The 12,782-nt window shown below is 40.2% G+C and overlaps 1 protein-coding gene across 1 annotated transcript in view; it reads left to right on the top strand.

Annotated features, from left to right (window-relative positions):
- ESR1 (estrogen receptor 1) overlaps positions 1 to 12,782 on the top strand; it is a 258,433-nt gene that overhangs the window by 22,229 nt on the left and 223,422 nt on the right. Inside the window, exon 2 of the mRNA XM_057528224.1 lies at positions 9,468 to 9,658. Within this exon, the coding sequence (XP_057384207.1) occupies positions 9,468 to 9,658 (191 nt within the window). The remainder of the gene's footprint in view (positions 1 to 9,467; positions 9,659 to 12,782) is intronic.

The following is a 12,782-nucleotide window of genomic DNA, read 5'->3' as shown; positions in this document are numbered from 1 at the left end:
ACGCCATCCTTTCCTGATTGGATGACTTGGGTGAGTTAGCTAATCTCTCTGAACCGTGGTTACCTCATGTTTAAAACAACCAGTTATAATAGTACTGCTTGGGGTAGTTTTGAGGGTTAAATGATTTAATTCCATGTAAAGCACTTAAAATAATGCCCGCCACAACTGTCAATTTTGTGTGAAAATTTTCTTGCCTACTCCTCCAGCTCCTTTTATCTTGCTAGACCAAGGGTCATGCTGGGTTTTCCAGAAGTCCAGGGTGTGGTCTGAACTTTGGGCAGAAGCTGAAATAGCAACTATAACTCTCTCCCTAGATAATTACATGGAATCGAAGTGAACTGCATTTATCACCAGTCATTTTTTGGAAGAAGTTTTCTTTTGTACCTTTTAGGGAAGAACATTATCTGCCTCTGTTCGTTAACCAGAAGATACAACAAATACAAATAAAAATTATACTCATTAAGTGGGTAATATGAGACAAGAGATAGAGTAAGTTTTCAGGTAAGCATTATAAATGAGCTAGAGTCTTTAATTTCCAACCAAGTTGAAAGGACCTATATTTGTTATCCAGAAAATAATTTTTAACTTGCCTACCCCAGAACATAACTACCACCTGTTTTACTGGGCTTCCCAAATGTGGACCAGGACTTATTTAACTCTAGCTTTTCTGAAAATGAGATTCAGAATTTTTCCTCTGTAGACTCTACCATTTTATGTCAACTTTATTCTTTTTAAGAACATTTCTATACTGCCATGGAAAAAAAAAATAAAGGTCATATTAAAATCCAAATACAAATTTGCATAGAGTAGAAATACCCATAGGTAAGTTCTGGCCAAAGGCACGAACCACCTCTAGCTTATGCCCATCCCTGTTGATATTTAAAGCAGAAGGAGGTACACAAGAAACCATGTTCCGATTGATTTGTATGTTGGTACACACACAGGCATCAATAACTGGCTTCTTGTTATCTTGATATAGCGTTCTGGTATTGCAACAGATTCAGCTGTGTCTCTTGCAAAGTTGTTCTTAATTCTTTACTGATTAATTTATCCAGTAAGTATTTATTGGGTACTTTCTGTGTGCAAAGTACCATACCAGGTGCTTTGGGGGTGATAGAAAATACTTAGAATAGAGTTTGCATACTGTTGAAAAGCTTACAGCCTGGTTGGGCAGGCAAGACATACAATATGGAGCATATAATCTTACTCATTCCACAGTCAACTGTCGGACGCTTACTAGTTGTCATTACTGTGCTGGAAACTGGGAAGCAAAGGTGCCGCTAATAGGATCTCTTTCCTGGAGACTCACAGTGAACACATATGATGATGATGAGGATTTTGGAATAGTTATATATGTGATACTCTAGGAGCGCATGTTGATTCTATTGAGAAATTCAGTGGTTGCTACCTGAGAAGGGGCCATTTTCACTCAGGAGATTTTTGCTTTTCGGCCAAGATAGGAAGCAGTGTGGACAAAGGCCCAGACATGTGCTAGCCAGGTTGGGGAAGTGAGACACTTAAAATTAACCCTCACAGGGAGGGATGGAGCTGGAGACTGGACAGTGGCCAAGTCCTCATGGTCAATACTAAAGAGCCTGCATTTCTCCCATAGACCTGGGGTGGGTGCTCTTAGTCTGAAGTCTTTTAAGGAGACCATTCATGGACTTCAGGGGGCCCATGAACACCCAAAGATTATAAGCAAAATCTGTGTTTCTGTAAATAAGGGTATTTTCCCGGGGTCCACCCAGAAAAAGAAGATTAAGAAGCCTTATGATAGACGTTGAGGAGGCATAAAGGATTTCATGTCCATTTTGCCTTGCTCTTGCTGTGGTGTGGAGGACAGGGTTGTGATGTGGGAGCTACAGGCGAGTTGGGAAGACTTTCAAGAAGACTCACCATGTCTGTACCTTCATTCAGATGGCAGATGTTTCTTAATCACTTACCTGTGTGTCAGATTGTGCTGAGCACGAGCTGGGAGACCATGGTGAGTAAGGTAGCCGCCGTCCCTGCCATGGTGAAGGTTATAGTGTATGGGGAAGGATAGATCATTAAACAGAACACAACCAAATGTGGGTCCATGGCTTCAATCATTTATTTATGTACTTGTTCATTCAACAATTATTTCTCTGCTAGGCTCTCTTCCAGGTTTTGGGGAAAGGAAGCTTACATTTGGGGAAGACACAGTAAATAAATGTTAACATTTGGTTTGATGTTGGGTAGCCATTAAGCGCTATGAAGAAAAACCAAACCAATATAAAAGGGTGAACAGTAATTGGGAGGCTACTTTAGAGAGGTCAGGAAAGGCTCCCTGAGAAGGTGAGAAACCCTGAGTGGAGGGAGGAAACAAGTCAGGAGAAGAACGCTGAGACCTGGATGCACTTGGCCTTTGTGGTGCAGCAGCGACTTCAGCGCTTGGAACTTGGTGAGTGAGGGAAGCAGTGTGAGGGGTCCAGGCGAGAGTGACAGCCAGGGAACAGATGGCGCTGGGCCTTTGAATTTTATTCTTGGTGTGGTGGGAAGCCATGAGGGTTTTGAATAGGGAAGTATGATTCTGACCGCATTCGTATGTGTGTATGTGTTTTAACACACCACCAAGCGATGAACTCAATTCTGACACTTGCTCCCTGGAGATGGTATCAGATCCCATAGGTTCAGGGCTTAGTCTCATGAGACTGCCCTTCACTTTAGATGCTGATCGCAAGGCCCAGTCGTCATCTGTGCTTCTGACCAACTGGCTTTACATCCAAGTTTCCCATGAGCCTCTGCTTGGGTTTGATTAATTTGCTAGAATGGCTCGCAGAACTCAGGGAAACATTTTGCTTACTAGATTACTGGTTTATTATAAACATTTGACTTACTAGGTCACAGCCAGATGGAAGAGATGCATAGAGCAAGGTATGGGGAGGGGGTGCAGAGCTTCCATGCCCTCTCCAGGTGTACCCCTCTCTCCATACCTCTGTGTATTCACCCACCCAGAAGCTCTCCAGCCCCTTCCTTTTGGGTTTTTACGGAGACTTCATTACCTAGGCATGATTGATTAAATCACTGGCCATTGGTGATTGATTCAGCCTCCATCCCCTCCCCTATCCCCCCAAATCAGGAGGTGGAACTGAAAGTTCCAACCATCAATGCTTGGCTGGTTCCCCTGGCAACCAACCCTCCTCCTGAGATGGGGTCCAAAAGTCACTTTGTTAACATAACAAGAGATACCTTTGTTGCTTTCATCACTTAGGAAATTCCAAGGGTTTTAGGAACTCTGTGCAAGGAATGGGTATGAAAACCAAATATATATTTCTTATTATAAATCACAATATCATAGGGAGTAAAGGCCTCTACTACAATAGGGGGAGTTCAGGGTACATCTAACCTAGCTCATGGAGGTCAGCAAAGCTCCCTGGAGGAAGTTAAGTTTAAACTTTGAACTGGAGGATAAATAGGAGTTATTCAGTGGGTGAGGAAGGGTGTTCCAGGCAGGGGGAGCAGCATGCTTGAATGCCTCAGGTGGATCAATGGGCCATAGGGCCAAAAATGGGAATGCAGGTGTAAGAACAGGCTTTTAGGGAAAGATCCTGAGTTTCGTTTTGTGCGCATTAAGGTTGAGGTTTCTTAGGGTCATTCAAGAGGAGCTGCAGAGTGGGTAATTAGCATCTAGGTCTGCTGTCCAGGAGAGGAGTATGGGACGGCAGTTTCTTGTGGTCACACACATGGCTGAGATTCCCGCAAAGAGCTGTCAGCTGAGACAGCCAAGGGCTGGGGGCAGAACCTCAAGGAACATTGACATTTAGGAGCCTGGTGGGGGAAGAAAATCCTGCAGAGGAAATAGAGGTGGAGTAGTGGCCAGTGAGATGTGAGTGGGTGTCCAGAGAAGTGGTGAAGACTTTACCTGCTGGAAGAATTTAAAGCTGAACCAGTGTGAGTTGGAATATGTAGGATAAGCCTTATGGAATATGGGAAATGAAGCATGGTTTTATCTGACAGCTGAGATGTGTAGGTGATGGGAGGTGGTGACTAAGTGGGGAGCATAGTGTGAGCAATTTCTCAGAGGTGGATTTGATAAAATTTTGCTCAGGGAGCTACAAAGAGACCAGTTCTGATTGGAGCAGGGAATTCAAGCGCTTGGGCTTAATTTTATTTGTTGATGATTTTTTAACTTGAGTTTTCCTGGTTTATGACTCCCCTAAAATTATAGGCAGAAGTTTGAAAGTTTGTTTATGTGTTTTCTAGACAGTTTCAGCGTTTTCATTGTATCGTCAAACAAGTCCATGACCCACCAAAAAGGTAATGATCCCCGGGTATAGGCAATGAATGAGAAGTTATTGGGAGATGAATGTTGTCTTTTATGATGATTCTTTTGGCAGTGGTTGGCAGGATGAGTTTGAGGAATGATGGGAGACAGGACTTTAATTCTAGTAATTCAGACATGGAGTATTGGTGTCTTATGCGAGAATGATGAAAAACAGGGATGCAAAGGATAGGCATTGAGTTTTGAAGAAATGATGGACTGAATTTGATGATGGCTTAGATGTAGGAGGTACATTTAGCAAATATTTATTAACGACCTACTGTGTGTCAGTTAAAATTGGGAGCAAATGAGACATGGTCCCTGCCTTCATGGAATTTACTGTTTACCACAGGGAACATATATTTGTCAATAATGCCTCAAACATGGGACTGGAAATTATGGTAAATGCCATGAAAAGAAAGTTCAGGGAACTTTGGCTGCTCACAACTTCGGGGATTTGATTGGTGAGGGAACCTCATGAAGTTGTTCCACTAGCACTTAATTACCTCCACATTTCTAGGGAGTGGATATTTGTTGATTCTTTTAACTTTGCAAAAAATATTTCCGTTAGAAAACAAGGCTCTAAAAAAAATTTTAAATGCTTGGCTAATCAGGGGAATCGTGCTTTTGGATGGCTGGTACCATGATTTGTGGTTGGAAAAACAAGAGTATTTGGTTACATTGAACTTCAAACTTTTCCTTTGATTAATGAAAATCTTCCTGGCAAATACTTTTTAATGGGCTCTGTTTTTACTTGGTCCAAGAGAGTCCACTCTCTGACCTCAATATGAATGCCTTCTGACATCTCTCTTAATCATATTGAGTATGTAATATCAGTGGGGCATCCATTTGGAAATATTTAGTTGTCAAACTGATGTAATGAAAATGGAACTAAATATAATCAGTTGAGTTTCTAGTTTCCATAGATGCAGTGGTGGTGTCTTTTGTTATTTGATGCTCTCCAGCTTCTGCCATTCTTTTTCCTGCCATTACTTTACTCCATTCCTTAGTCACTTGTGTGCCTCAAAGTTGCAATGTGTTAAGTCACTGATGCAGAACATCCCTCCATGTCTCACTCAAGCTTCTGCCCTACTTCGTTTCAGAGAATCTTTAAAGGTATCTGTAGGGCTAAAGAACATCTAATCTCTTAATACGTAGCCTAATAGACTAGTCAACTTCTTATCTATGTCTTATGAGGAAGTGTCCAGGATGAGAAACTCACTAAATTTGGTGGCAATTTACTGAGAAAAGGAGACAAGTTTTACAAAAAGGGAGACGTTTTAGCAATTTGGCAAAAGAGTTAGTTAAATCTTCACGTAGGATAAAGGGGGAGGGCATTTTTATCCAAATGGATAAAAAGGCTTTTATCCAAAGCCTCTTATTAGGAAGGCAGAACCTGAAGACATTTAGAACATGAAAGGTAGTTAATGAGAGTAGTTAATGTTGGTCCTGTGGAAATAAGGAGAAGCCAAAGGGCCTCTGAGGCAGAGGGAGAGGAAGAAAGATTGCCCTAAATGTAATGTAAGCACTTCCTACTAGAGAGGTGTGAGGCTAAAGGTTCCGTGTCTATGACAGCTGCAGTTGGGCAAGGCCAGGCAGAGGACAGCTGGAAGAGGTGAGTCCGGGACCTGTAAGTAGGCTTATCCCTGGGGACTGGTCTAACCTTGGGTTGGTGCCTGAGCCACCCTTGTGTGTTGGTCTGAGTCCAGACATGGGCACCTCCCTCTCTGATCCTTTCCACTGCAGATAATGGGGCCAAGTGAGTCTGCATCCTGAGGACACGGATCTCTATCTGGATGCAGCTGTGCCAAATGAGCTTGGCTTGACTCTCAAGAGAGCCTTGAGCATCGCATTTCAAGGTGCCGCAGGGCTTTGCAACCCATGAGATGATCTCACTTGCCTTTTCGCTTGATCTGGATTATATTCGTTTTTATGCAACCCTGGTCTAGGAGTCTTCATCGAGCAGGGCTGAGCCAAAATCATTACTGACAATGTTATATATGTGAACTTCCCATTTGGATAAAAAAGTTGCTTTTTGGAGAGGAAATGTGCCCTGTGTAATTTCCCCGCTCTTCTTCTTGGAAGCTTTCTGATTTTATGCCCTATGTCTACAGTAGACTTTCAGTATTCCAGGGCCATCTCAAAGGTAAAGTGTGGACGAAAGGCATTTTGCCGACAGCATGCAACTCTGCTAGATCTGAGGAAAATGGGCTTTTGCTCTTACATCTTTTACCCATATTCTTAAAAACAGTATTTGCATATCCTATTTATATTGTTTTGAAAATTGTTATATTATTGACTCAGTCATTGATTAATTCGTTTGATATCAATATTTATTGAGTTCCTATTCTGGAAGAGGCTCTGTGCTATAAACACTCAGCGTTCCAAAGATAAGATACAAGGAACTTAGTGGACAGCAATGAAGACGAGAATGTACAATTGAAGGAGTGATAATGTAGTAAGTAGCAGAAGAGAAGTAAAGAAAAACCTGCTATCGAGTTCAGAACAGGGATACATTATTTCCAGTGTGTGGGGATTAGGAGTGGCTGATAAGAGAGGAATTCATGTATGGATTATGCTAAGTGAAATAAACCAGTCACAAAAAGACAAATACTATATGATTCTACTTATATGAAGTATCCAGAGTGCCAATGCATAGAGACAGAAAGTAGAATGGTGTTTGCCAGGGGCTGGGGGGAAGAAGAAATGAGGAGTTGTTGTTTCATGGGTAAAGAATTTCAGTTTTGTGAGATGGAAAATTTCTGGAGATTGGTTGTACAACAGTGTGAATATACTTATCACTGAACTGTACACTTAAAAACAGTTAAGGTAATAGATTTTATATTATGTTTATCTTGCCACAATTAAAAAAAAATACGGTATTTTATTATGCAGGGATGGGTGGAGGATACTTGCCACCTTGGAACTTTTGCCCATGCACATACTATTCACTCATTCATTCATTCAACAAACATGTATTGAATGCTTGCTATGTGTTGGGTGCTGAGCTGGTTCCCAAGGGTCAATACTTAATAAGGTTTATAAGACATCGAATCTGGCAATGTCATGCTTGCTCACCACCCCTTCCCTCCCCAGGTGCTAAGCTTCTCTAGTGAAATCTTCACAGCGGCTACCTGCTGACTTGAATCGTGCATGAGACATTAGTAAACAAACAGTAGAAAGATTTGAGGTTATTTGGGGGGGCGTTGACGGCATGGTGATGAAATGGAAGGAGTTGGGTAACAGAATATGAACTAGAATTGAAAACTGTGAGGCAGCTCTCTCTAAGGATATTAAAAAAATAAAGATCTCCTGCTTATGGCTGCCAACCTAAGAGCTAAGTCATTTAGAATGGAACAAACTGGCAAAGTCAGACGCACTCAACCCAAGGAGCTCCTTGTTTTGTGAATATTACGGCAAATGTAGTTTGAGAGCCACTGCCACAAAATTGTGGGCGACGTTAATGAGTGAGAAGGGCAAGGAAGGGTTGTACAATTTGAGCTAAAAGGAAAGGCAGGCTTGTGAAGGGGAGGAGCGGTGACAGTCAGGGTGGTCTGGTTATTTGGGCGGGGAGTGGAAAGCAGGAAGCATGAGCTTCCTTAACCGAGAGACCCTGGCAGCTCTATCTTCAATTCACTTTTTCTCATCTTATTTTGTTTTTGTTTTTAAATGTCATAGGCTTCATTCCATCTTTCCTTCCAATATTTTTCTACTTCTTTTTTTTCCCCCTTATATACCCTGGAGCACTCCATTCATTTCAAGATATTATTGAGTGCCAACTACATACCAGGCACTGTGCTGGGCTCTGGCTATATACTCCCCAATTCTCTCATACCACCTTTATTCTGTTGCACATGCCTAGCAAATCCTGGGTCAATGTCATTTCTGCTCCTATACGTGGTTAGATGAGACATGCAAACTTAGTCTCATCTACTCCTTTCCTTACCTCTTTGCTCCCTGTCTTCTTCAAGGTGTCTTCGGTGAGGCTGTTCCTTCTACCTGTGTATTTAATCCCAACTGCTTTACTTTCCTTCTTGCCTTTGTTCTGTTTTCCCTTCTCCGTACCTTCCACCATTCCCTCCCTACTGGCCTATTCCCTTCAGCCTCCATGAAGCCTTCTCAGGCCCCTTCCATTCCAAAACGCCTTTTTGTCTTTATATTCTTTAGTGACAACCCTATCTCTTTCTCTTCTGATTCACGTCCAAGTTCTCAGAGGAATGGCCTTCACTCATTTTCATTTCCTTACGTTCCATCCACTCTCCACCCACTGGATTGGCTTGTACTCTCTACTGAAACTCCTTGCTAAGTGTCCTCCGTGTCAAATCCAACTTCACTTTATCAGTCCTGGTTTTATTGGACTTTTCTGCTCCTTTGACACGATTGGTCACACTCCCCTTCTTAAAGCTTTCTACTTCTTTAAACATTTTTGCGTCCCCATTTCCTTGGTTCTCCCAGAACTTTCTGACTGTTCCTTCTCAGTTTCTTTTCTGAGATACGCTTCCTCCCTGAAAATTTTCAAGGTTGGTGTAATCATTTGTGTTCCTCTGTTCTTCTCATTCTACATGTTCTTGAAGAGGAATATTGAATATTGACTAGTATCCTCAAATTACAGTCAGGTCATAACAACTGATACCCGGGGTTACCTTGTAACAGTGATGTAAAAATTTGAATTATCTTTCTACACATGTTCTATGTTGTTCATCAGTTCATCTGACTTTCAAATGTTCCAGCTGTTTTATGCTTTGTCTCCATTTTCTAAAGGCCCTTAGTGTGGTCTAGAATTGGAATGAGCATTGGTCTCTAATGGTTCTGGGTTAATTGAGAATCCCTAAAAAAATGAATAAGTCTATTAGAAACCAGCTAATTTCATTTTGTCATTTTCTGGATAATATATTCTGGTGTAGGAAGTCCATTTTTTAAGAAAGTTTGCAATGAACAATTTCCCCTCAAGGTTAATATAATAGGCAAACACCTTTTGCTGCAACAGACGGCAAGAGGTAATAAAAGATTAGCTTACATTATGATTCATTATTTCAAAATGTCAGAATAAAGTGGATCTGCTACATCTTCCAAGCCTCTTATTCTTTAGAGGAGAGTGCATGTTTTGCTTTTCTAATGTTAATGGATTCACTGTTTTTTTTTTGTTTTGTTTTTTTTGTTTTTTTTCTCCTATTTTTTCCCCCAGGCCAAATTCAGATAATCGGCGCCAGGGTGGCAGAGAGAGATTGGCCAGCACCAGTGACAAGGGAAGCATGGCCATGGAATCTGCCAAGGAGACTCGCTACTGTGCAGTGTGCAATGACTATGCCTCAGGCTACCATTATGGAGTTTGGTCTTGCGAGGGCTGTAAGGCCTTCTTCAAGAGAAGTATTCAAGGTAATAGTGTGTTGCAAACAACTTATCCCATTTTTTAATCCTAAGAGGGGAAGCAACAGAGGAAGGCATATGATCAGCCATTTGTACAAAACACTAATACCTAGTAGGCCCACTAGTATCTATGGTAGAAACATGGAGAAGAGACAAGATCCCAGGAGAAGGAATCGGCAAATGTCAGGGCAGTTGTGGCAGAGTCATTATGCTTCCTCCATTTGGCAAGATCCCAACAGTCTTGAGCAACTCTAGAGGAAGAGGATTTCAATAGCTGTGTCTCTGAGATGTTGTCCATGCCATGATTGGGGGATGGCAGGTGGATATTTATGTGTTGTAGGCAACTAAGCTTATGTGATGTAGTGTGATATTAATTATCCATATATAATTATTTCTCCAGCTTAGCTTTGCGCAGATAAGCATTCTGATCTTTGCTCCAGACCAATTCTAATTTAACTCGTTCCTCTCTTGCTCTTCTTCCATCTCTTTGTTGCCTCAATGGATGACATGACCTTTTGCTAAAATGAGAAGATTCAATGGCTGGTGACTTGTAATAAGGGGTGTATTATCTGTATCAAGCAGTTATTAAGTATACACCTGTAAGATTTCATTCACGTCATTTGCAATGTCTTCTTCGATCCTTTTCTTTTATACAGTTTTCCAAGTGCAGCTTCTCTGATAGACTGCCAGCTACATTTCATTTCTACTCCAGGAGTGTCAATATTGTTGCTATATTGTCTATATAGGATATACTGGGAGAAACAATCATTTTTACTACCTAAAATATCTACGCTAAAGATCCTTTGACAAAAACAGAGATCTGACAGCAGCTTAAACTAGCTGGATTAACCTTTTGTTTTAATACTGGACCATTTTTCTCTGTTCTTATTCCTTTATCTTTTCAGCTTAAACAAAGTTTAGTATATAAATACTAAGAATATTTCCGATGGAGTTTTTGTGTGATTCCCTCTATGGAAATTGAGACTGAAGTAACTTGTTTAAAACCAGAGTCTACTAAATTTATAGGTACTGATTGCAGACACTTTTGAATAGAGAATGAATCACTATTCTCATGGACTTTCTGCTGTAGCTCTTCACTGCCCTGATGTGGGGTGAAGGCTGAGGGATGATACACACTATTTATTTTTCCTTTCATTGACAGTGGATGGATTTTTTTAAAGGCTATTCATATCTTAATACAGTAGCGTGTGAGGTCAACTTGGTCCATTTTAAAAGCACTTTTTTTGGACAACTATTACTTTCAACGTCTTTTAGAAATCTATTGTAAGACTGGGACTCTTTTTTATCAGAATTTTAATAAAATTTATAATATTATATGATAGTGGATTTTTGTATATAGATACATACCAACACAGATTATTTAATTTTACTAGCAGATATTAATACTATCTTAATTTAGAAAAATGATATTTGTATTTTGGTTTAAGTTAGTATAAGCCCTTAAATGTCTTTTGACAGCCATCTTCATTTGTGACTCCTCTTTTCATTTAATTTTATATAATCTAAGATACCATTATTTTTATCAAGCATTTAATCTGGTATGGAAAAATCATCTGGCAGAGGTAGATTTAGTGGGTAGGTTCAACTACAAACTTGGACAAGTCATTTATCTGAGACTGAGTTCCCTCGTCTGTAAAAATGATTTAGAGCAGGGGTCAGCAGTTTTTCTGCAAAGGACCAGAAAGTAACTATTTAGGCTTTGCAGGCCATGCAGTCTCTGTGACAGCTACTCATCTCTGGCATTGTGGCCTGCAAGGAGCCATAGGCACTGTGTAAATAAATGGGTGTGTGCCAATAAAACTTTATATACACAAACAGGTAGCTGACCAGGACTGGCCTGTGGGCCATAATTTGCTGACTCCCGATTTAATGTATGACAAGAGAATCGATGGTTTCCAAATCTAACGTTTTGTCTTTCATGTTTATTGAGAACTTACTCTGTACCTGTGCTAGATAGTCTGAGAGAAATAAAAATATGTGTAAGAAGTAATCCATGATCCCACAAAATTTAGAATTTGGGAAATTTATTTGGGGAGGCAAAGGTACACGTTCTCATGATAGGATTAGAGAGTAAGTTAGTATAAAGTGCTGTGCTATGATACAGATAAGGAAGACAATAGATGAATATAAGAAGATATTGTCAGTTATAAATGTAAAAAGACTGGGATTGAAGGTAGAAACTATCGTCCTCCAAGGAACAATGACAGTATTTTCATAAATTATTTTCTTCACGTGTGTTCAGCATTTAGGAGTGTGCTATGTAACACCACATTGAACTTAGTATTGTCTCTAGGCGTTAAGGCATCGGAACAGAAAACACAGGAAAAAAATACTTATAAAAATTAAATGAAGTAAATGTAAGTGTATAAAAAGAAATATTTTGTTGGTATGGCTGTTTCTCAAGTTCAAATATTCAAAAAAATGTTTGCTTACTCTTTGATAGTTAAAATATGTATCTGATTTCTAACTTGTACGTACAGACTAAATAGTAGGATTTCATTATACTATATAAAGTTGTACATATAAACTGCTTACAAATGCAATTTCTATGTGGCTTCAGAAACTTCTTACTTATCATGGTATGAAGACATTTATAGAAGGTTTCTTAAATGAGATGACTTTTGAGTCCAAAGTTCTGCAGGAAGCCTGGAAACAAGGCAGAGTTATTAACTTTTAAAGATAGAGAGGAACCTTAAAAATTATAAAGTTCACTAATTTATTAATTTGTTCATTGAATGCCTCTACTAAGCAAAGCACTGTGTGAGGTCCTGGAGGTACAATTACAGTAAAGGCATAGTCCTTACCCCCATAGAGCTTAAAGGTAGTAGGAGAGATGGACAAATAAACCAGCAATTAAATTACAGTGTGATAAGTACCAAGATGAGGGTGAGTGCAGATTTTACAGGAGTCCAAACTTCACTTATTCCTGGTGGGGCTTGAGTCAGGCTCTCAGAGAAAGTTTCCTGATTTAAAATTGTCTGGAGAATTTTGCAAGTGAGCAAAATGAAGAAAGGCAGGTTGAGTGTTCAATCATATGAAAATGGGACTGAGTATGCGGGTAAAGACCAGGAGGTAAGACAGAGTTTGGGGAGTTCTGTGAATAAAATTTAAC

This window comes from Balaenoptera acutorostrata, chromosome 14 (assembly GCF_949987535.1).
Source record: "Balaenoptera acutorostrata chromosome 14, mBalAcu1.1, whole genome shotgun sequence".
In the NCBI taxonomy this organism is placed as follows: Eukaryota; Metazoa; Chordata; class Mammalia; order Artiodactyla; family Balaenopteridae; genus Balaenoptera; species Balaenoptera acutorostrata.
The sequence above is the reverse complement of the archived record's forward strand: the minus strand, read 5'-3'. Positions and strand labels throughout refer to the sequence as shown.